Source organism: Trichosurus vulpecula, chromosome 5, assembly GCF_011100635.1.
Source record: "Trichosurus vulpecula isolate mTriVul1 chromosome 5, mTriVul1.pri, whole genome shotgun sequence".
Lineage (NCBI taxonomy): Eukaryota > Metazoa > Chordata > Mammalia > Diprotodontia > Phalangeridae > Trichosurus > Trichosurus vulpecula.
The window spans coordinates 199,386,782-199,410,138 of NC_050577.1; the positions used below are offsets into that span (position 1 = coordinate 199,386,782).

General features: G+C 40.6%; 1 protein-coding gene across 1 annotated transcript in view; it reads right to left on the reverse strand.

Annotated features, from left to right (window-relative positions):
* Positions 1–12,197: 12,197 nt before the first annotated feature.
* LOC118851160 (probable polypeptide N-acetylgalactosaminyltransferase 8) overlaps positions 12,198–23,357 on the reverse strand; it is a 43,281-nt gene continuing 32,121 nt past the window's right edge. The window contains exons 10-11 of the mRNA XM_036760681.1: positions 17,546–17,713; positions 12,198–12,416 (exon numbers count right to left, since the gene is read on the reverse strand). Coding sequence (XP_036616576.1) covers positions 12,243–12,416; positions 17,546–17,713 — 342 coding nt within the window. The 3' untranslated portion in view covers positions 12,198–12,242. The remainder of the gene's footprint in view (positions 12,417–17,545; positions 17,714–23,357) is intronic.

The following is a 23,357-nucleotide window of genomic DNA, read 5'->3' on the forward strand; positions in this document are numbered from 1 at the left end:
GTCTGTATGCTAAGTGAATGCTGGATTAAAGTAAGCTGGTCAATCCCTTCACTGTGCTTTCCTTGTTTAAGCAGATAAAAAGAACCTGTGCTTTCCCGGCAGCCTCCTGGGTCTCGGCAGCCTCCTAGGTGCCAGCTGTGGGGGAGGGATCCTACACCTCCACCGAAGCTGCTAGCTGGGTTGTTAAAACAATCATGTGTTAGTTCTTCTTGTGCAGTGAATGTGATTTCTCTCCTAGGGATGTCTGTCTTTTAATAGGAATCTCTGAAGATTCAATATTTTAAACCCAAAGAATATTTCTCCAGCAGAACTTCAGAGGGCAGATGTTTTGGAAGCGGGAGGGGCCTTTCCTTAATCTGTGTAAATCACTGTCTTTTCCAATATGGTCAAAGTATCTCTGCCCTCAGAAAGAGACCAAGGCCTTCTTCTGCTCCCGGGGGTTGCCTGCTCTCAGTTCTTCAGAAAGCCATAGGGATAGCACTGGTAATAATCAGCAGCCCAGAAGACAGCACCCATTCCATCCCTCCCCGCCCCCCCAAAAAAGTCACCATAGCCAGTAACTACAACAGAAGGATATATAAAATGATGGGGCTGGATTAGATGATATCTAAACTGGTCTCAGTTACTTACCAGGGTGTGATCCTGGGCAATTCACTTAATCTCTGTCTGCCTCAATGTCCTAAACTGTAAAATAGAGATCATACCTACCAGTGTAATTGGGGCAACTAATGGTGCAGTAGATAAAGTGCTGGACCTGGAGTCAGAAAGACCTGAGTTCAAATTCAGCCTCGGACACTTGACACAAGCTGTGTGACCCTGGGCACACAAGGTCACTTAACCTCTCTGCATCTCAGTCTTCTCATCTGTAAAATCAGGGGCCGGATCTGATGGCTTCTAACATCTTTTCAAGCTCCAAATCTATGATCCTACAGTTCCCTGGCTCCTTTCCTCAGCCGCTGTTGTCTCCTGAGTCAGTCCCAGCCCAGCCCAGATCTTCTTCAGTTCTGCTGCTCTCACTCATCTCTGGGCAGAGGGAGGGTAAGAGAAAGGTTTGAAGTTACTATATCATTATGTTCCTGACACATAACCATTTTCCCATTTCTTCTAGTTCCCTCAACCAATATTCATTAAATGCTTACTTTGTGCAAAGCACGTAGGGGAAATACAAAGATTAAATGACACCAAGCAAACTCTCTTTACTCACCAAGCTCAAAATCAAAAACATTTGTTTTACAACTCTTTTTTGTTCCTGTTTTCTCTTCCTTTCTGCTCTAGGATTCTCCCAAACCCAGGTCCCACTTATGTGGAACTTTCTTTATCTACACCTTAAGTAGCCTTTTCCTGTTCATTTTAGGTACTTTTTGCACCACAGACAGCAAAAATATGGAAAGTTCCTATTTATATAGGATAGAGACACATTTAAACAACATTTTTATTAAGTAACTAAGGAATGAAAATGTACCTTTGCACATATTTAAAGTATTACACTCACCCCCGCAGTGTAAACCATTGCTACACTAACTTGTTCCTTAAGGCTGGTACTTTCCAATATACAATGATCCCAAGTGTGGCAGGTGGTAAACCAACCCAGATCTTTGAAAGTTTCCTTCTTTGCAAGGGCCCATGAAGAAGCAATCAAGGGATTCTTCAAGGGTTTAGGTATGTCCATCTTCAGTGTGTGACTAATCTTTTTGATAAAAAACAAGAGGGCAATATGGAGGACAAAGACCAGAACCGGCCTGATGAGGAAGACTCTTGGCAACCTTCCCCTTAGTGCCATCTTTTATCTACCTCCCCCAAATGACTCAACCCCTGTATTCAATGGAAGTAATCAGCAAGGACTGGGAGTCATCTTCAGGAATGCTTTTGCAAAGATTATGCCTTGGCAAGTCCTGCACTATGTCACTTGGGGAGTCACATGTCTCCTGTTCAAGAAAGCCAAAATAACTCAGGTTTTCTTGGGGTAGTGTCAAGTTTTTAGAATATGCTGGGGCACCCTCTCAAGTACTACTGGACCAGCCAGGTATACCTTGCAGGGATTCAAGAAATCATATTAATCTAGTGGCGGGGGGGCAGAGAATAGGAAGGTGGTGGAGATCACCTCATGCTGATTGGTTAATACTTGTTTTTCCTTTGTCAGGAGAAGTAAATTGGAAGGTGCTTCTAGCAGAGATTATCATGTACAAGCATCACACATGAAAAGGAATTAAACTAGGGTGAAACAGGAATTTTCCCTCTCTTGCAGAAGGGACTTTCAAGGACCCTTATGCTCCACAAGCACTTGTCTCCAACCTTTGGTAGAGGATAACCAAGTAGAATTTTCCTCCTCCTCTCCCCAGGATATGTTTCAGGGAAATTGTCTTAATTGACTTATTCCTCTCATGGTATAATGAAAAGGGTACTGAACTAGTCAGGAAAACCTGAATTCAAGTCCTTCATAATTCTCACTAGTTATGTGACCATAGGCAATTCACAACCTCTCTGAACATCAACTTTCTCTTCTATAAAATGGGGGATAATAGAACTATAAGGACCTAGCTCACAAGGTTATTGTCAGGATCACAGTTAGGGGGCACTGTTGGCCATGTGTCTGACCATGTTCAGTAATGGGTCTAGATTTCAATCAAATTGTCATCATCACCTGATATTCACAAATGTTAAAAATTGTTTTTACATGTAATTGTGGAAAATAAAATATTTTTTTAAAAGATGTCTGCTGGACATAAAGTTTGAGAAGTTTGAAAGGCAATTGGAGATGTAAGATTGGAGGTCATCAGAGAGTTGGGGCAAGATAGGTAGATTTGAGAACCATCAACGTAGAGATGGTAATTGATCCATGGGAACTGATGAGATCACTGAATGAAGTAGTAGAGAAGTAAAAGAAAAGAGGATCCAGGACAGAACCCTAAGGGACACTTACAGTTAGAGGGTGTGATGTGGAAGAGGATCCAGCAAAGGAGACAGAAGAGGAACTGTCAGATATTTAGGAGGGAAACCAGGAGAAAGAAGTTTCCCAAAAACCTAAAGAGAAGAGAGTATCAAGGATCAACAGTGTAAAAGGCTGCAGAGAGGCCAATGAGAATGAAGTTAGAGAAAAGGTCACTGGATTTGGCAAAAAAGAGATCATTAGTATCTTTAGAGAGAGCAGTTTTGAAGGAATGATAAAATCAGAAGCCAGATTATAAGGGTTAAGAATGAAGTAGGAAGAGACAAAGTGGAGACACCTATTGTAGCTGGCTTTTAGAAGAAGTGTAGCTACAAAGGGTGAAAGAGATATAATATTAGTGGGAATGGAAGTACTGAGAGATTTTTTAGGATGGGGAGACATAGTCATGTTTGTAGGCAGAAAGGAATGAACTAGTAGTCAGGGAGAGATGGAAAATAAGTGATACCATAGGGATAACAGAGGAAGTAACCTATTGGAGGAGATAGGATAGGATAGAATGGGGTCACTCAAACCAGTAGAGGCAAGAAGTAAGGCCACTTCATTATGTGAGAAAGAGTAAAGGATGAGATAGTGGTAGAAGGTATATGACTTACAGGTGACGAGGAAGAGGGAAGAAAGGGGAACTCATGATGACTGGCCTCAATTTTTTCTGTAAAATGTGAGGCAAGGTTCTCAACCGAGAGAATGGGAAGAAAGGAAGCCACAGGAAGTTTGAGGAGGGATAAAAAACTTTGAAAGCCACTGTGGAGAGTGGAATAGTGATTACATGATGATCAAATGATAGGTGTGTAAAGGATTTTGCAAGTCTTAAAATGATGTATAAATGTAATAATAAATAATAATAATAATATAGCATTTATGTAGTGCCTACTATGTGTCAGGCACTGTGCTAAGCACTTCACAAATATTATGTCTTTTGATCTTCACAGCAACCATGAGAGGGAGGTGTCATTATTACATTCATTTTGCATTTGAGGAAACCAAGGCAAACAAAGATTAAGTAACTTGCCCAGGGTCACACTACTAGTAAATGCCTGAGGCTGGATTTAAACTCAAATCTTCCTGACTTTAGGCCCAGCACTCCATTCAATGTTAGTCAAATGAATCTGTGACTTTATCAATGCATATCACAGTCCAGTCATGCTTGTCTGTCCTGTGACATTCTTGTCCAGGTCTTCCCATGAGGTAACTACAAAGGGTTCACCCAAAGCCTTATTCAAAGGCCTTATTCATTTTCTCTTGACATTGCAAGGATACCAGTGGAATGTAAGAGCTGCACTTTCATTATCCTGCACTGTAATCATATGACCACAGCTTCTTTATGGAGTATACTTTTCATTGCAGAGTAGGGAAGAGTCAGGAAAGTCTAGTGGTTCAGGTTTGGGATTGGAATAAAATGAGATATTTGTAGATAGTCTAACAAAAGGAAATTTACTTAGCCAAAGCATGGGAAAGGATATTCAGCAAAAATCCAGCGTTGATTCAATTGGGAACATCTTTTCTGCCTCTGCTTTTGCCATGGTAGCCTGCCATCATCAAGGAAATTGCTCCACATTTTCCTCAGGTGGCCTTAATTCATCCCCAACATGGACCCTAGGAAGTGGCATGCAACTTAGGTATTCAGAGGCATGATGCCAAAGCTCTTCTTTAACTGAGCTAAATCTCTTACCCTAAAGTGAAGAGAGAGGGACAATTTGTCAGCTGGAGGCAGGTCGAGAAATTGCTCCTAACTCTTCATTCACTGATATTTGTACTTGGAGACCAGGAAGCTATATAAGTGGTTCAAGTTCAAGTTAAGGCTTGGTCCCCTGGACCAATTAATTCTCAAGGACAGCTTTGTGGTCTTTAAAGGAAATGTAACTGTATGGAGTAGAGCTTTAGAAAAAGTAGCACAGACTATTTGGCAGTGACCTTAGCAAATATAGCTCCTATCACAGCCTGCCCCTTGGTGGCGAGTCTGTTGGATTTATTGTCAGGAAGATTTGAGTTCAAATACTACTTCAAATACTTACCAGTTGTAAAGACAAGCCACTTCATCTCTACCAATTCCAATTTCCTCATCTAAAATAGGGCCAATAATAGCATCTATTTCACAAAGTTAGTGGGAGGATCAGATGTTACAATATATGTAAAGTGTTTTACAAACCTCTAAGCAATGTATAAATGTTTTATTAATTATTATCGCTGTCAAAATTCTTCTAGAAGAATTCGCACCACTTTATGGTCCTAGGGCACCTACTGGACAACCCAGACCTTAGGGATGCAAGGAGACTGGCATAGGTGGTACTGGAGGAGGAATGTCAGCTCTGAATCCAGACCACACATTTGTAACCTTTTTCCTCCAGGGAGCAAAATATTGTAAAAGCAAATAATTTTTAAAAACTTAAGAACTCTGATCACACAATTATCAACCATGATTCCAGAGGACCCATGATGAAGAATGCTACCCTCCTCCTGATACTGAGGTGATGGACTAATAGGCAGAATGAGAAATGCATCATTGGATATGGACAATATGAGAATTTGTTTTACTTGACTATGTCTATTTGTTACAAAGGTTTTTACCATTTTGGGTGAGGAAGAGAGAAAAAATAAAAATTTAAATTTAAAAGAAACAAACAAAAATAAGTTCAGTTTCTGGCTCACAAAAAAAGTTTAATTGCTGGCTCACAGTCTTAATCTCCACCTGGGAAGAGAAGGGAAGGAAAGGGAAAAGCAGGTGATTTGGGGAACAATTCACAGTGGATTTCCCATGAAAGCAGTGATGATGAGCAGGAGCAGCATCAGGGACATAGGAACCACAATGACACTTCTGGCACAGTCGCCAATTCTCATTACAGACAGGATCATCTATAGTGAGGGGGTGGGACAGGAGGGAAGCATGCAAAGGGAGGTCTAGGGAACTCTGTGCCATGGACAGAATAAATAAGGGTGGGAGAGGGTTAAGTGAAGGTATATACAAAAGCAGTCTATCCTTATCAGGTAAGCGTTCCTGGGAGGTCAGATCCAAGAAACCACTGGACCGGAGAACCCTCCCACTTTTTCTCAGGTGACCTTAATTCATCCCCACCATGGACTCTAGGAAGTGGCATGCAACTTAGGTATTCACAGGCATGATGCCAAAGTTCTTCTTTAGCAGAGACAAATCTCTTACCCTAAGGTGAAGAGAGAGGGCCAATTTGTCAGCTGGAGGCAGGTCAAGAACCAAGGGAGGACTACAATTGGCATGAGGAGCCCTGCTGAGTAGAAGTAGCTACCTTGTTTTATTTAGAAGAACCATGTGGTCCTGTGTCCAGCCCAAGATGGAATCATGGCCCCCACGAACAGATTGGCAATAGGTCCAACTACCCCCAATCTCTACCATTCTTTAAACAGCATCAACCTAGTTGCTTAGTTCAGCAGAGGGAATAAACAGTCACCTATTGCTGCTGATGTGCCCCACAAATAATAACATGCCATGGGAGACACTGGAAAATTTTCTCTATTAGTCTTGACTCCAAGAGGGAGAATGCTTGATTCTCTAGTTCTGTTTTCTTGAGATCCCAGAGCAATCAGACCCAACAGGAATCAACTAGGACTGGAGGCCTCAGCCTCTGGTAAAATCACAAACTGTGAAAGACACTAATGTCTCATGGTCCTGGATGAACAAGTTTTTGAGTATGCCCTTCCTATTTAATAGAGAGGCCCCTGGGGCAGCTAGGTCATACAGTGGCTAGAGCACCGCCCCTGGAGTCAGGAGGACCTGAGTTCAAATCCAGCCTCAGATACCTGACACTTAACTAGCTGTGTTGTTGTGGTTTCATGGTGTGTTGTGGTGGAACTGTCTCAAAGAATTCAGAGTCAAACCACCTCTAATCCAAGTATAGGCATTTATTGAGATTGACACCTCTCATGAAGTGGGCTAAGTTCCAAGAGGAACCAGCAACTTCAGGGAAAGCAAGATGGATTTTTATAGCATAAAGATGCAATTACATAACAGAAATTATGAATATTAAAAAGGCAGGAGGGGTTTGTTAAGAGATTAGGTAAGAGGGAAGGAGTTCCAGCCTCAGTGGGACTGCACATGCAATTACCTACAATGCATACAGAAAAACCCACTTAGAGGGGTATGTACGTATGATAACAATATTGTAACAAGCCTCTCTATGTCATAAGTTCACTCTAGGTCAGTTCTTTACTGTTACTGCGCAGGTGCCTACTCAGGGAAAGTCCCTTCTATTGTTTTGGGGTCCACATCCTGCCTGGGCATCGTGGTGGTGCTGCTGCTTTCTGATTGGCTGAATATTGTGGTCCTGTCTGAGGCTAGATGAATGTGGCTGTGGTTGGGTGCATGGACATACCTGCTGTTTCTGTGGGAAATATGAGGAATGGGTCTGGGGTCAGTGGCTAGCTAGAGGCAGTGGCTGGGATCCCATCGCAAGGACACGCCTGCTGTTCTGTAAGAAATATGAGTTCATGGACACACCTGTTGTTCTAGTGAGCAGTGAGGCATATATGAAGAAGTTAGGATATTGGGGGGATGAGTGGCTAGGTAGGGGCAGTGGGCCTGCTGTTCAGTGGGGCCTATAAGGAAGTTAGAATATTGAAGCTGGGGGCAGCTTTTATTAGGATTCTATTAGTGTGACCCTGGGCAAGTCATTTAACCCTGATTGCCTTACCAAAAAAAAACACAATAGAGCCCTGCCCATCTTGTTAGAAGTACCATCTTGCATCACCTAACACTTAATAGGCAACTCTGGGGAAAGGGGAAAGGGTGATGGTATGATCCTGTATCATACATTTGATAGTAACTAGGGCCCAGTTAACAGATGAATAGCTGCTCTTCCAAAGGGGTTTAATCAGTAGTTGCTTTAAGGGAGCTTATAGCTCCAGAAGATTAAAAGTTGTTTGATATGACCACTCCTTCCAAAGGTTCCATTTAGCCTAGTCTATATGGACAGAACTCAAAAAACATGGAACTCACCGAGTCTTATCATAAAGGTCCAAGATGAGAAACTGCCAGGCAGCCCTCAACAGACCGATTTAGGTGTTCCAAGGCTAACGTGTGTTCTAAGTCCCACTTGAAAGAGGCAGATGTATGGGTGATTCAGTAAACAGGGGCCATTAGGACACCCACGTGGGGAATGTTGGTTCTTTGAAACTTGAAATCCAAAAAGCAAGAGGCTTTTCTTTTAGGCTATAGAGAAATGAGCATCTATATTTTGCTCTGGGCTGTGTCTGGAATTACTTGGGTTCACCCCATTCACTCTGTTTCCCCAAACTTGACTGGGCAGTCTAGGTCCTGGATTTTCTTAGAGCTGATCTCCCTTCCTTTTTCCTTCTCATGGGCCACCATCCTACCCAGAACCTCTGTCACTGCGGCCTCATCTGGCTCGATCAACATTATGTTATTAATATTATGGCGGACATCAATGCCCTCGGAAAATGGACCTCTTTTAGGTCTCAGCCCACTAGATTGTGTCAGTATTAGGTAGCATCTGGAAGGGTGGTAAGGGTACACATAACTCCTCCTCAGATGAAAGTGACTGACTACACTCAGCCACTAGAATAGAGAAAAAGACATTAGAAAGATTGACTCAGTATCGTTCGGTGCCAACTATAAAAGTTGGCTCAGGCAACACCAAGGATTTCCATTTGTTCCTACGCATAGCACGCCATATGGGTATCAGCTCCCAAAAGCTGCTCATGATTCCCCCTTGTCTCAACGGTCTTCCCTCCAAACTCCTCCATGGAAACTGGTGGTCCACTGGTTATGACAGTAACCTGGCTGCCAGTGGCTCCAAGGGATTCTTTAGGGAATGCTCAGGATACTTTAGGCTTGGGTGGGGCTGAAAGGTCATTACTTCTAGTTGTTGTAGTACAGCCCCGCTAGCATGCCCATAGGTTGGCATCAACGGTCTCCCTATTAATACCATGTTTCAGGAGCCACACCCAAAGCTCCTTGTTTGTCTCCACTTCTAGAGTGTCCCTATATTCAATAGAATGCTCTTGTTTGCCATAACACATTTCCCCTCAGGTTTATATACTATCCCACAAGTTTCCTGCCAGTCTAAAAGCTTTATCTAAGGCAGAATTTAGTGAGAAGCTATAGCAGTAGCAGAGATAGATTTGTCATCTAATGAACCCAGTATTTCTACTAACCCAGAGTCAGATCTCATAGAGAAGGCATAGGAGTATAAGAGATGGGCCTAATGCTAGCTCTCTCTTAGTTCAGGTTTGATTTGGGGATAAAATGAGGCACTCCTCAATCCTTGAACAGTTTTGTCCTAATCCAGCAAGGATATTCTAAAAGAAGGCGTTGGTCCTTATAGCTTTGGTTGGTACAAGGTTTCACTCTCCTCCTTATGGAGATTTGTGAGCAGCACATCATGAGGGCAAGGTATGGCTACTTGTGTGGTCTCAAGTGCCCACTAAATCCTAGAAGCACCAATTCCACCTGGTGGGATTTTTTATGCCCTTAGATGACCAGGAAGATTCCCAGGGGAACAGGGGTCAATCAAGTCTCCCTTCTCCCATAGCATATATTCTTATCCCAACCCTTTTCCCCTAGGAATTGCTACTTATGGGAGCACAACATTGAATTCTAGACTCTTTAGAATTAAAATTATTAGATACGACTCTTCAGTGAGAGGGTACATAGAAGCTGCAGGGGAAAAAATTGTCTCTATGGTGCCTTTCTCTGAGAAGCTCCATGTACTCAACTATGTTGGCAGCTGGGGGGGATGGAGCCCTAGACCCAGCTGGAGTCACTGAGATTCAAATCCAGACCTCAGACACCTATTGGCTGTGTGATCCTGGGCAAGTCATTTGATTTCTGTCTGCCTCAGCTGCCTCCTCTATAAAGTGGGTATCATAGTTAGCACCTACCTCCCTAGAGTTGTGGTGAGGACAGAATGAGATATTTGTGAATTGCTTTACAAACTTTAGAGAACTATGTAAATACAAGTTGTTGTGGTTGTTTCTCTTACCATTGGCCGAGTGAAAAAGATGAAGCACAAAACTGGAGGGCAATTTACCTAGAATCATATGGCATCAAGTATGGCATATAGCAAGAGATGGCCGGCATCCTCTAGGTATCGAGTTACTGTCCAACCCTGGGCAACTTAGATGACATTTGTTTGCCTCAGTTTCCTCAACTGTAAAATGGGAATAAGTGACCTATTGTCACAGAGTTGTTGTGAGTGAGGACCAAATAAGATGGTATTTATAAATCACAGTGTAAAGCACAGTGCCTGGCACAATATAAATGCTTAGTCTCTTCCTTCCTCTTCCCCTTCCTCTTCCTCTTCCCCCAGACAACCCACCATTTACTGGTAAAGACATCTTTGGAGTACTAAAATGTCCTGGGCTCCCTAAACTTGCTGAAGGGCTAAGTCATGGGAGGTGCTGACAGATATGATGAAAAGAGGAGGTGTGATGGCTGGTGTATATCTGAACATGTAGTCATGTTACTACCAGTGAAGAAAGGCCACCAGGAGATAAGGTTTATAGGATCATAAAAAATACCTTCTTCACTGAATCTCAGGAGGAGTTCATGTTTTCTGAGTCCCCTGATTCCTGTAACCTAAACCTGACCCTTGAGAACATCTAAATTTTTCCTGATTCTTTCGACTCTGTTTCAGTAACCCCTGAATTTGACCAAGACAAGGAGACAAGCTGGAAGAATTATGGGAATACATAAACTGCACCAAATAAAAAAGAGAAGCAGAGAACTTTTGAGTTCTAAAGGCATAGCAACACTCTCTCTACTTAGCCTTGATTGAGTCTCTTGGAGAGAGTTCACTAAAAAGTATTCCTTTTTCATCTGCCTTCTTCTCCTCTCAATTTCACAAGGGCAAAAGTAAATTTTATGCCATTCCTACCTGTAGTACAATGGGTCATTTATATTTACAGCATCATCCTTGTCCTCAGAGAAAAAGGAACATTTACCCTTAAATGAAGAGCACATTTTCGTATCAATCACTGTTGCAGATGTGCAGGCTGCCATCTTTCTTTGGGAATAGGAAAGGGGAAGGGACCAGAAGAAAGTCTATTTTCTGATGCAGTCTTTTGGAGGTTTTGGTATGGGTGTTCCAAGATCAGACCTAGAGAGGCCAATTACATTTTTTCTGGAAACTCTAATGCCCAGAAATCAGGTAGATGCCACCAGCTGAATGTCTATGTTTGGTAAAAGCTATGAAAGCCAACCAGACTAACAGAATTCTGAGATTGCAAAGGACTTCAGATGCTATCTTATTCTAACCTGTAACTGAACAAAAAAGAATCTATTCTATAACATGCATGACAAGCCATTGTCCAGCCTTTGCTTGACAGCATCTCTAATAAAGAGAAGCTCACCACCTCCCAAGGTAGTCCATTCTATTTTGGGAAAATTTTTGTTACTTGAAAGTTTTTTGTTGCATAAAACATAGATCTAAAAACTTTCTGCTTCCCATAAGACTAATATCTACCAATGTTTCCCCACACCATAGGTTGTGGTTACATACCTGCTCCTTCCTACCTGTGATAAGAATTAGTTTTCCCTAAAAGGAGACAAAGCATTCCCAGGGACCTGTCTGACCTCAGCTTCCTGGTTATTTAAGGGCACAAAACATTCCACCTAGATAGGGTTGGTGCTTCTTGGATTCGATGAGTACCTGAGACTATACAAGTGGATATACTTTACCCTAATGACCTCATGACCAGACACATTTCCATAAAGAGGAGAGGGGGGCTACTGAATTTAAAATTTGCTGAAACCAGGAGAAACAGTGATATTTCTTCAGGGATCCCCTTGATTTCTGACAAAGAAAGTGAAAGGACCCAATCACTCACATGGAACAAAGACTGATCCAGGAGTCTGGGTAGGTGGGCCAAGAGAAGGCATAAAGAAAACAGAACAATTGTAGCATATGTGAACTCAGTCCCCCTAGCAGAACCCAAAGAGTAGCTTTTACACTCTTCATTAACAGCTCCCTTTCCCCAACCAAAGCAGTAATCTCACAGGATGTTACATTTCAACCAATTTCTAATGATCTGTGGAATGGACTGCAGTAGTGGTCTTTGGACGGATATGAAAACAAAACATAACTGCATCTTCTTGACCCCAACCCTCCTCACTCTCCTTCCCTGTTCCCATCCTAAGCTGCACTTCTTCCATGTTCCTCTTTAGCACCATGACATTCATTTTCCATTATGCTGGCATTAAAACTTTTATTCACATATAAGAGATGGCATCCTTTTCGAACAAGTTTGAAAGCAGGCAGTCTTCTCATTGCAGGGCTACACATCCTCAGATCCAGGGTCCCTTACGTTGTCACCTGCCAGTTCCATTCTTACTGAGGGCACTTGAGATCCCCCAGTTTCTGACAGTATGTTGGATAGTCCATCTTTGTCCAGTGCATTTTTGGAGGATAAGGATATGGGAACCTGAGGAATGCTTACTGACTTCTAAGCACCGATTGGTGTCCCTGTTGGTGATCGAGGCTCCCTGGATAAGAAGAGATAAGAGACAACAGCATTGAAATGTCCCAGTCTTCATGTGCTGGCATCTCCAACTCTCCTTTTCCCAAATCCATGGTCACTACTACAGCTAGAGCTGGGCTCGTAAGAAACTCTCACATTGCTTAAGTTATTACCTTAGGGGAGATGCAACGCATTCATTGTGAGTCTCAAGTGGGACACAATTTCTAGCGTATACATGTTCCAAAGTGGGGGGAGGGGAGAGAAGTGCTGACTTCAGATTCCAACATTAGCCCACTCTGATTCTGAATCTTCAGTAAGCAGCCTCTCTGATTCTGCCCCAGTCCCAACATTCTACCCATAATCCTCTGACAGAGGCTGAAAAGACACTTCCTGAAGATGACTTGATCCCCCATAGAGCTTAGTCAGTCAATAAACTTTTATTAAGTGCTTATTATGTGCTTTTCTAAGCAGTGGGGATATAACAAAAGGCAAAAGATAGTCCCTCCTTTCAAGAAGCAGATATTATAGTGAGAGATATAACATGGAAATAACTAGATAACACAAGATATAGAGAGGAGATGAAGGGAATCTCCCAGGGGAAGGCACTAACAGTTGGGGGACCTAGGGAAGGACTCCTGCAGGAGGTGGGGTTTGAGCTTATTCTCTAAGGAAGCCGGGAGAGCTGAGAGGCAGAGGAGAGGGAGGAGGACATTGCAAACACGAGGAACAGTCAGGACACAGGCACAGAGACGAGAAATGGATGGAATACTGTACTGGAGGAATTGTAAACAGGCAAGACTGCCTGCAGGGGGCTGAAGTGTAAGAAGACAGGAAAGGTGGGAAGAGGTCAAATCATGAAGAGCTTTAACATTTATATAGCTTCTACTGTGTGCCAGGCACCGTGTCGAATGCTCCACAAATACTGTCTCATTTAATCCTCACAGCAGCTCTGTGAGGTATGTGCCATTGCTATGCCCATTTTACAGTTGAGGAAACTGAGGTTAATTGACTTGTTCAGGGTCACACAGCTAGTAAGAGTCTGAGGCTGGATTTGAACTCCAAGCCCAGGACAACTCATTACCCAAGGAAGGAATATATATATTGGATACTGGATGTAGCAGGGATTCACTAGAGCTCATTTAGGAAGGAGGAACATGCTCAGATCTACACTTTAGAAAAATCACCTTGGCAACAGAGTGGGACTATGTTAGCATAAGGACAGACTGGGGCAAGGAGATTCACTGGACTGGAGTAGTACAGGAGAGAGGTGATGAGGGCCTGAGCTAATGTTGTGGCTGTATGAGAGATGTTGTAAAGGTCTGACAGCCTTGGACAATTTGCTTAATTTCACTGAACCTTAGTTGCCACATCTGTATAATGAAGGGGTGGAACTTTGTTGTTCAGTGATTTTTGCATCATGTCCAACCCTTCATGACCCCATTTGGGATTTTCTTTGCAAAGATTCTGGAACAGTCTGCCCTTTCCTTCTCCAGCTCATTTTTATAGATGAGGAGCTGAGGCAAACAGGGTTAAGTGACTTTACCCGGGGTCACACAGCAAGAAAATGTCTGAGGCTGGATTTGAACTCACGAAGATGAGTCTTCCAGATTCCAAGGCCAGTACTCTATCCACAGCATTAAATGGTCTCTGAATAGATGGTCTCTGAACTCCCTTTCAGCTCTAAATTAATAAACTTATGATCTCATTCTATAGTTGATTATGGTTTTTTCTTCTCTCAGAAATCGTAAGTTCTTGAAGACACGGAAAGCTTCTAATTATTGTACCCACCTTGCCTAGCACAATGAGTCCAACATAATAAGTTTCCAATCAATCAAAAAGCATTTATTAACTGCCTATTATATTCTAAGCCCTATGGATACAAATACAAAGAATGAAATTATTCTCATCAAGGAACTTATATTCAAATGAAAACAATAAATGTATGTGTGTATCTACATATATTTTACGCAGTGTCATGTATATATTTATTGTATTACATATGTATGTAGGCTTGTTACAGTGTACATACATGTATAATTATATATGGAATAAACATAAGTACAAGAAATACAAAGCAGCTAAATACTAGATAGGGAAGGATGCAAGAAGGGGACAGGTTGTTGGGATCAGGGAAGGCTTTGTGCAGAAAGTGGTACCTGAGCTCTTGAAGAAGAGGAGGAACTGCATTCCAGATGTGGAAGACAGCTATGACAAAGGCATACACAGCTGGGTGATGAAGACAATGTGTTAGAAATAGAGAGGAGATCACCTTGGGAAGCCTGCAGAGTGTAAGAGGGGGATATATAGATGTGTGTATGTGTGTGTGTGTGTGTGTGTGTGTATGCTTGTGTGTGTGTGTAGATATAGATATAGATATAAACATAGATATCTGTGCATAGATATAGACATAGTTGTAGATACATAGATATGTATATAGATATGTGTGTAGATATAGATATAAAAAGATAGGCTAGGGCCAGGTTGTAGAATGCTTTAAGAACTCAGCAGAAAAGTTTATATTGTATCCTAGAGGCAACCACTCAAGTTGATTGAATATGGGAGTGACATGGTCAGTTCTGCAATTAAGAGAAATTTTGCTGAAACCTATATAGGGGATTAGATCATAATATGTAGAGACTTGAGGCATGAAGATTAATTAGTAGCATATTTCAATAGTATAGGTCAGGGTTTGGGGAACCTGTGGCCTCGAGGCCACATATGGCCCTCTAGATCCTCAAGTGTGGCCCTTTGACTGAATCCAAACTTCACAGAACAAACCCCCTTAACAAAAGGATTTGTTCTGTAAAACTTGGACTCAGTCAAAAGGTCACATCCAAGGGCCTAGAAAGCCACATGTGGCCTTGAGGCTGCAGTTCCCCACTCCTAGTCTAGGTGAATGGTGATGGGGGCCTAAACTAAGGTGATTATTATTTGAGTAGAGAGGATAGTTCAGAAGAGAGATGCTGTAGAGGTAGAAATGTTACGATTTGGCAACTGATTGACTATGTGGGGTGATGGAGTGTGAGGAGTAGAAAATATAGAACAGGTTATGAAGCTGGAAGACTGGAAGAATGATGAGTTTCAACAGAAATAGCAAAGTTGGGAAGAAGGTAGGGTTTGAGAAGCAAGATAATGTTCAGTTTTGAATGTTGAAGTGGAGAAATCAAGGAGATATCCCTTCTGAGCCACTGATGTGGGAATAAAGAAAGACTAGAGTTTAACATGTAGATCTGTGAGTCACCTATACAGAGATGATAACTAAACTTGTGGGAAATTATGAGGAAGTACAGATGGAAAAGAAAAGCGTTCCTTATCAAATGCAGCTGATAGGTCCACATTTGGAAGCGGCATCCCCTTACAAAAGTAAAAGATAGGGTCGTCAAGCTGTAAAACAGGAATTGAGGAGGTGGGGGAGGTTTGAAGAAAGAAGAAAAGGTTTTGAATAGCTTCTGTGTAAACTGAGACAGGGAATAAATTAGGGAGAAATAAAAAGGTTGCCTTTCTGCAGTGTGGAGCTGCCCAACTGAAGTTAGAAAGCATAAATGAAGTCAATCCAATCAGCAGAGTTTTTGGGGTTTTTATTTGTTTGTTTATTTTTGTTTTTTACTTCTTCCATCTCTGTTCAGCTGTACAGATGGAGAAGGGAGACACTCAGAGAAATCCAGGGGTGGGGTTTGGCAACGGATGAGTAGCAATAATACAGGAGGGCAAGAGATTTAAGAATATAGGACAGTGTGGATTTGAATTAATTCACTTTGGGGTCAAGATTGGGGGCAGATGGAAATGTGAAGTCAGAGTAGAGATGGAAGGATGTGAAATCACCAAGAAAAGTGCTGGACAGGTTTAGGAGCGGTAAAGCAAAGGGAGAGACAGAATGGGGAGGGTGGAGAAATGTCAGAGTTTTTAAGATCCAGGATGTGATCATCCCTGTGTGGATTTGAGGTGGAACATAAGAACAGGTCATAGGATTTGGGGAGATTGAGGAATTGGACGGTTAGGAAGCTTCAAAGAGTATCAACATACATATTGAAATCCTTTAGTACAAGGTCAGGAGTTGGAGAAGAGAGGAAAATAGTGAGCCAGGGGCCGAAATACTTTAGAAAGAAACACTAAATAGTGTGCAATTTATTTGTTGGATTAAATTGATCTATACTTAGACAACTGAGGCATCTGAGGGGCACAATGGACAGAGCGCCATGCCTGGAGTTAGGCAGACTCATTTTCCTAAATTTACTAGCTGTGTGACCCTAAGCAAGTCACTTAATCCTATTTGCCTCAGTGTCCTCATCAGTAAAATGAATAGAAGGAAATGGTGAACCACTAGAGTATCTTTGCCCAGAAAACCTCAAATGGGGCCATGAAGAATCGGACATGACTGAAAAAATGACCGAACATAAGCAATTAAGTTTCTACACCAAAAATCAGGGTTTTCATAGTTATAATGAAATTTCTCATCCTTGGTTTGGCCTAGCTGCTATAATCATCTGTCAGAATTCTTCCTTTGAAATGTCTTCAAAACACGTTCTTTGTAAATAGAAAGAAAATCTCTCTCTCTCACACACGCACACACATGCACATACATATATGCATTCAAAAGTGAACATTTTGAAATTATAAAGATCAAGGATAACTTAAAAGAAGAAATATTAGTGACATTCCCAAACCACTCCATTGCAAATGTGGGAGGTGCACAAGTATTGCAGCTGTTTTCAGAATTTTGTAATGTATTAATTGGTTATGTCAATTTTTTCTGCTTCTTTTTCTTTTCTTAAAAATACTATTTGTTATATGAGATGGCTTTCTGGGAATAAGGGTGATGCTATAGAAAATGTTGGCAATATAATAAACAAAAAACCAATAAAATCTTTTTTTAAAAAAAAAAAACCACATTGCTACTTCTATCTCCCTACTCAAGTGCCTTATCCTCTCATGCCTGGATTACTTAAACAGCCTTCTAACTATTTCCACACACATACCCCACCCCCCATTATTTCCTCTTTGTAATCCAAGCTATATATACATGATTATTCTCCCTAAACCCTAGATTTCATCATGTCACTAAATAAATGCTTAAAAACCATCAATAATTTATGTTCTACATATTAAATCTAAACTTCTTGTCCAGGCATGCAAATAAGGGGATATTTTAATTACCTGCTTAAAATCCCAATACATGTTCAGCCTTTTCACTGTGGCTTCTTGACATGACACTAATTCAGGCTTCCATCCTTCTCCAGGGTCTGCCAGGCATAGATCATTTGAAAATGTTTCTGCATAGAGCTGTCCAACATAGAGTTCTCCAGTCAAGTGGTAATATACAAACTGAAAAGAAACAGAAGACAGATACTACTAGACATTTGCCCTTCAATAGAAAGCACCCAATCTGGACAAAGAATTCAGAGGGTTACACTTAGAGAATCACAACACATTTGCCTGTTCCATCCTGGGCTCCTCTCACAGTCTACGTTATACCACTAAGTCCCAGCTGATTCCCCCAGAAAAGAGGAAAACTGTGAGAGGGGTCTGGGCCTTCTTACTACACCAGAGTTCCAACAGCTCTAATAGGAAAGAATAAAATATTCCTTAAATTAAACAGGATTAAATGGGAAGTATAGAGACTTGAGCATGAGGTCCCAGCTACATGATTTCAACTTCGATAACCCCTTCAATCTGTGCTTTTGATCTGTGCCCGCCCTTTTAATCTCTCTGGAGACCTTGTGCTGATGCTCAAATTCTTGCCTTCTTTCTTCTCTTGGCCTGTATGCTTCTGTAGACAGAAAGGACCTGACTTCACCTTCCCACCTTTTAGGAAAGGCAAGAAGTGAACTGGACAAATATAGGCAGTCAGAGGAAGAAGGAAAAATAGCAGTGAGAAGTGTGAGGAATCCACAAGATGAGAAGAAAGGATTTGGATCAATCCTAGACATTTAGATAGCAACCACTGTAATGATATAGAGAAAGTGAAATGTGGTTAATGTCGTATGCTGGTACTTATATTGATTGGATGAAGAGGTGAGGAGTCTGAGGAGAGAAATGACCAAGCTACCAGCCCAATTGGCTACCCCAGCTTGTCCCAACTTCACTCTCTCATATTTTCTTATTTCACTGACATGGAGTCATTTCCACTAACCTTTAGTTCACATTTCATTCTGCTGTGGATCTGACAAAATCCTTCTTGTGGGACTGAGTTCTGGGAGCCAAGATAGCAGAGTAAGCAGCAAATCGCTAAAGCTCTCCAACATTCACCTCCAAACCACCATAAAATAGCACCCCAGAACAAGTCCTGGACCAGCAGAGCTAGTGGAAAGACAGGGCGGAGCAATCTTTTAGCCTGGGAGACTTGGAGGATTGACAAGAAAGATTCATCTCGCTCAGGTAAAAGGAGAGCACAGTCCAGAACCAGAAGTGTCCCAGCAAGCCCCACCTCAATAAACCAGCAGGAGATCCTGAGCCCTACTGTGGTGGAACAGGCAAACGCCAACACCAGAACCCCCCTCCACCATGTGCTTTAGTATAACCAGGGGAACTGGCAGACTCTAGCTCTGAGAACTACCATGTAGTCCCAGGCAAACAGCATGACAATAAAATAGGCCAGACCTCCATGTGTTTTAGTGATGTCCCAGGTGGGCAGACATCCTCCAGCAGTCAGACTTACATGTGCTTCAGTGCAGCCCAGGGAAAAAAGGCATCCTCCAGGGACCATGCCTCCATGGACTTCAGTGTGGCCCAGGGGAAGCACAGAAACATCCCACTGGGCCTCAGCACATGCCATTCATCACCACTAGGACCACAGTTTAGCACTAGGTAAGCTGCCAGACTCCTTTGGCCTCCCACAGCACCAGCCACTCCGCACCCTAACCCCTCAACACAGCATGGGACATGAAGGTCCCCTGCAGGACTCAGGGCAACATCAGTATAGCACCGGATAAACAGCCAGGGCCTGCAGCCACTGGCATAGGAAGCCTGAGACACAGCCCCTTCCACCCTGGGAGCAGAGATCAAATTTAAAAGAAAGGAAAAAGGCCAAAAAAAGATAAGCAAAAAACAACAAAAAAGAATCTAACCATATAAAGTTATTATGGCGACAGGGAAGACCAAGACACAAACTTAGAAGACGACAACAATGTCAAAACACCTATGGGCAAAACCCCAAATTAAAATGGGAAGTGGTCTCAAGCCCAGAAAGAACTTGTGGAAGAGCTCAAAAATGAGCTTAAAAATTATATGAGAGATAGAAGAAAAATTGGGGAAAGAATGAAAGTGATGCAAGAGAATTATGAGAAAAAAGAGTTAATAGCTTGGAAAACTTATTAAAAAGTAGAATTGGCTGAAGGGAAAAGAAAGTACAAATGCTAATTAAGGAAAACAATACCTTAAAAGTTAGAATTGGGCAAGTGGAAACTAATGACTCTATGAGATATCAAGAATCAATTAAACAAAATCAAATGAATGAAAAATTGGAAGAAAATGTAAACTACCTCATGGTAAAAACAACTGACGTGGAAAATAGATCCAGGAGAGACAATATCAGAATCATTGGACTACCTGAAAGCCATAATCAAAAAGGAGGACCTGGGTAGCATTTTTCAAGAAATTATAAAGGAAAATTGCCCTGATGTCCTGGAACTAAAGGCAAAAGAGGTTTTGAAAGAATCCACCAATCACCTCAGAAAGAAATCCCAAAATAAAAACTCCAAGGAACATTATAGCCAAATTTCAAAACTATCAGGTCAAGCTAAAAATACTACAAGTGGCCAGAAAGAAACAATTCAAATATCTGGGAGTCACAATCAGGATTGTACAGGACTTGGCAGCTACAACATTAAAGGATCAGAGCTCATGGAACATGGTATTCCAAAAAGCAAAGGAGCTAGGTCTACAACTAGGAATCACTTACCTGGCAAAATTAAGCATGATACATCAAGGGTAAAAAATGATCATTCAAGGAAATAGAGGGATTTCAAACTTTCATAAGAAGAACAGAACTAATTAAAAATTTGACCTCCAATATCAAGACCCAAGAGAAGCATAAACAGGTAATATGAATAGGATGAACTCTCCCATAAAATGGAAGCAAATAGTAGAGTGGATCAAAAACCAGAATCCCACAATATGCTGTTTACAAGAAACACACTTGAAGCACAGAGACACACACGGAGTAAAGATAAGGGTCTGGAGTAGCATCTATCATGCTTCATCTGAAGTAAAAAAGCAGGGGTAGCAATCCTGATCTCAGACAAAGTAAAAGCAAAAATAAACCTGACTAAAAGAGATAAGGAAGGAAACTACATCTTGCTAAAAGTTACCATAGACAATGAAGCAATATCAATACTAAATACATATGCACAAGTGGTATAGCATCCAAATTCTTAAAGGAGAAGTTAAGGGAGTTACAGGAAGAAATAGACAGCAAAACTATGCTAGAGGGAGACCTCAACTGTCCCCTCTCAGAACTCGATGAACCCAACCAAAAAATAAACAAGAAACTAAAGAAGTAAATTGAATGTTAGAAAAGTTAGATGTGGCAGACCTTTGGAGAAAATTGAATGGGAACAAAAAGGAATATACCTTTTTCTCAGCAGCATGTGGCACCTACACAAAAGCTGAACAGGTAAATAGGGCATAAAAACCTCAAAATCAAATGTAAAAAGGCAGAAATAGTAAATGTATTCTTTTCAGATCATAACACAATAAAAACTACATTCAACAAAGGGCAGTAGAAAAACATATTAAAAATAAATTGAAAACTAAATAGCCTAATCCTAAAGAATAAGTGGGCCAAAAAACAAATCATAGAAGCCATCAATTTCATTAAGGTGAATGAAAACAATGAGACATCACAACAAAATTTATGGGATACAGGCAAAGCAGTATTTAAGGGAAAATTTATTTCTCTAAATTTTTACATCAACAAAATGATAAAATAACAGATCAATGAACTGGGCAAGCAACATAAAAGAAAAACTAGAAAAAGAACAAATTAAAAATTCCTGACTGAACACCAAATTTGAAATCCTGAAAATCAAAGGTGAGATTAATAAGACTAAAAATTTAAAAAAAAAACAACACTGTTGAGCTCATAAATAAATCTAGGAGCTGGTTTTATAAAAAAAAAATAAGATAAATAAACCATTGCTTAATTTGATTTTACAAAAAAGAAAGAAGGAAAACAAATATCCAATATCAAAAATGAAAAGGGTGAAATCACCACCAATGAAGAAGAAATTAAAGCAACAATTAGGAAATATTTTACCCAATTATATGCTAATAAATCTGACAATCTGAGCAAAATGGATGAATATTTACAAAAAAAATATAAATTACCTAAATTAACAGATCAGGAAATAAAATATCTAAATAACCCCATCTTAGAAAAAGAAATTACAAGCCATTAATGAACTCCCTAGGAAAACATTCCCAGGGCCAGATGAGTTCCTGAGTGAATTCTACCAAACATTAAAACAACAATTAATTCCAATACTATATGAAGTATTTGGAAAAATAGGTGAAGAAGGAGTCCTACCAAATTCTTTTTACAGCGCAAATATGGTATTGATACCTAAACCAGGAAGAGCTAGAACAGAGAAAGAAAATTATAGACCAATTTCCCTAATCAATATCAGTGCAAAAATTTTTAATAAAATACTCACAAGGCAATTATAGCAATATATCACAAGGATTATACACTATGACCAGGTGGAATTTATACCAGTAATACAGAGTTGGTTTGATATTAGGAAAACTATCGATATAATTGAGCATATCGGTAACAAAACCAACAGAAATTATATCATTATCTCAATAGATGCTGAAAAAGCTTTTGACAAAATACAGCACCCATTCCTATTAAAAACACTAGAGAGCATAGGAATAAAGGGAGGATTCCTTAAAATGATAAGCAGTATCTATCTAAAACCATCAGCAAGCATTATCTGTGATGAGTATAAACTAGGCCCAATAAGATCAGGGTGAAGCAAGGATGCCCATTAACACCACTATTATTCAATATAGTACCAGAAATGTTAGCTATAGCAATAAGGGAAGAAAAAGAAATTGAAGGAATTAGAATAGGCAATGAGGAAACAAAGCTATCACTCTTTGCAGATACTATGATGATATACTTAGAGACCCTTAGAGCATCAACCAAAAAAGTGCTTGAAATAATTAACAATTTTAGCAAAGTTGCAGGATATAAAATAAACCCAGGTAAAGCATTAGCATTTCTTTATATGACCAATAAAGCCCAGCAGCAAGAGATAGAAAGAGAAATTCCATTTAAAATAACTGTAAGCAATATAAAATACTTAGGAATCTATGTGCTAAGACAAATCCAAGAACTATATGAACACAATTACAAAACACTTTTCACACAAATAAAGTCAAATCTAAACAACTGGGGAAAATATCGATTGCTCATGCATAGGCCAAGCCAATATAATAAAAATGACATTTCTGCCTAAACAAATTTATCTATTCAGTGCCATACCAATCAAACGACCAAAAAAAAATTATAGAGATAGAAAAAAATAACAACAAAATTCAGCTGAAAGAACAAAAGGTCAAGAATGTCAAGGGAATTAATGAAAAAAATGCAAAGGAAAGTAGCCAACCAATATCAGATCTCAAACTATATTATAAAGCAGTAATCACTGAAACAATCTAGTACTGGCTAAGAAATAGAATGGCTGATCAGTGGAATAGATTAGGTACACAAGACACAGTAGTCAATGACCACAGTGACCTAGTGTTTGATAAACTCAAAGACCCAGCTTTTGGGATAAGAACTCACTATTTGACTAAAACTACTTGGAAAACTGGAAAACAATAGGACACAATCAAGGTATAGACCAACATCTCACACCATCCACCAAGACAAGATCAAAATAAGTACATGATTTAGACAAAAAAGGATAACATCATAAGCAAACTAGAAGAGCAAGGAACAGTCTACCTGTTAGATCTATGG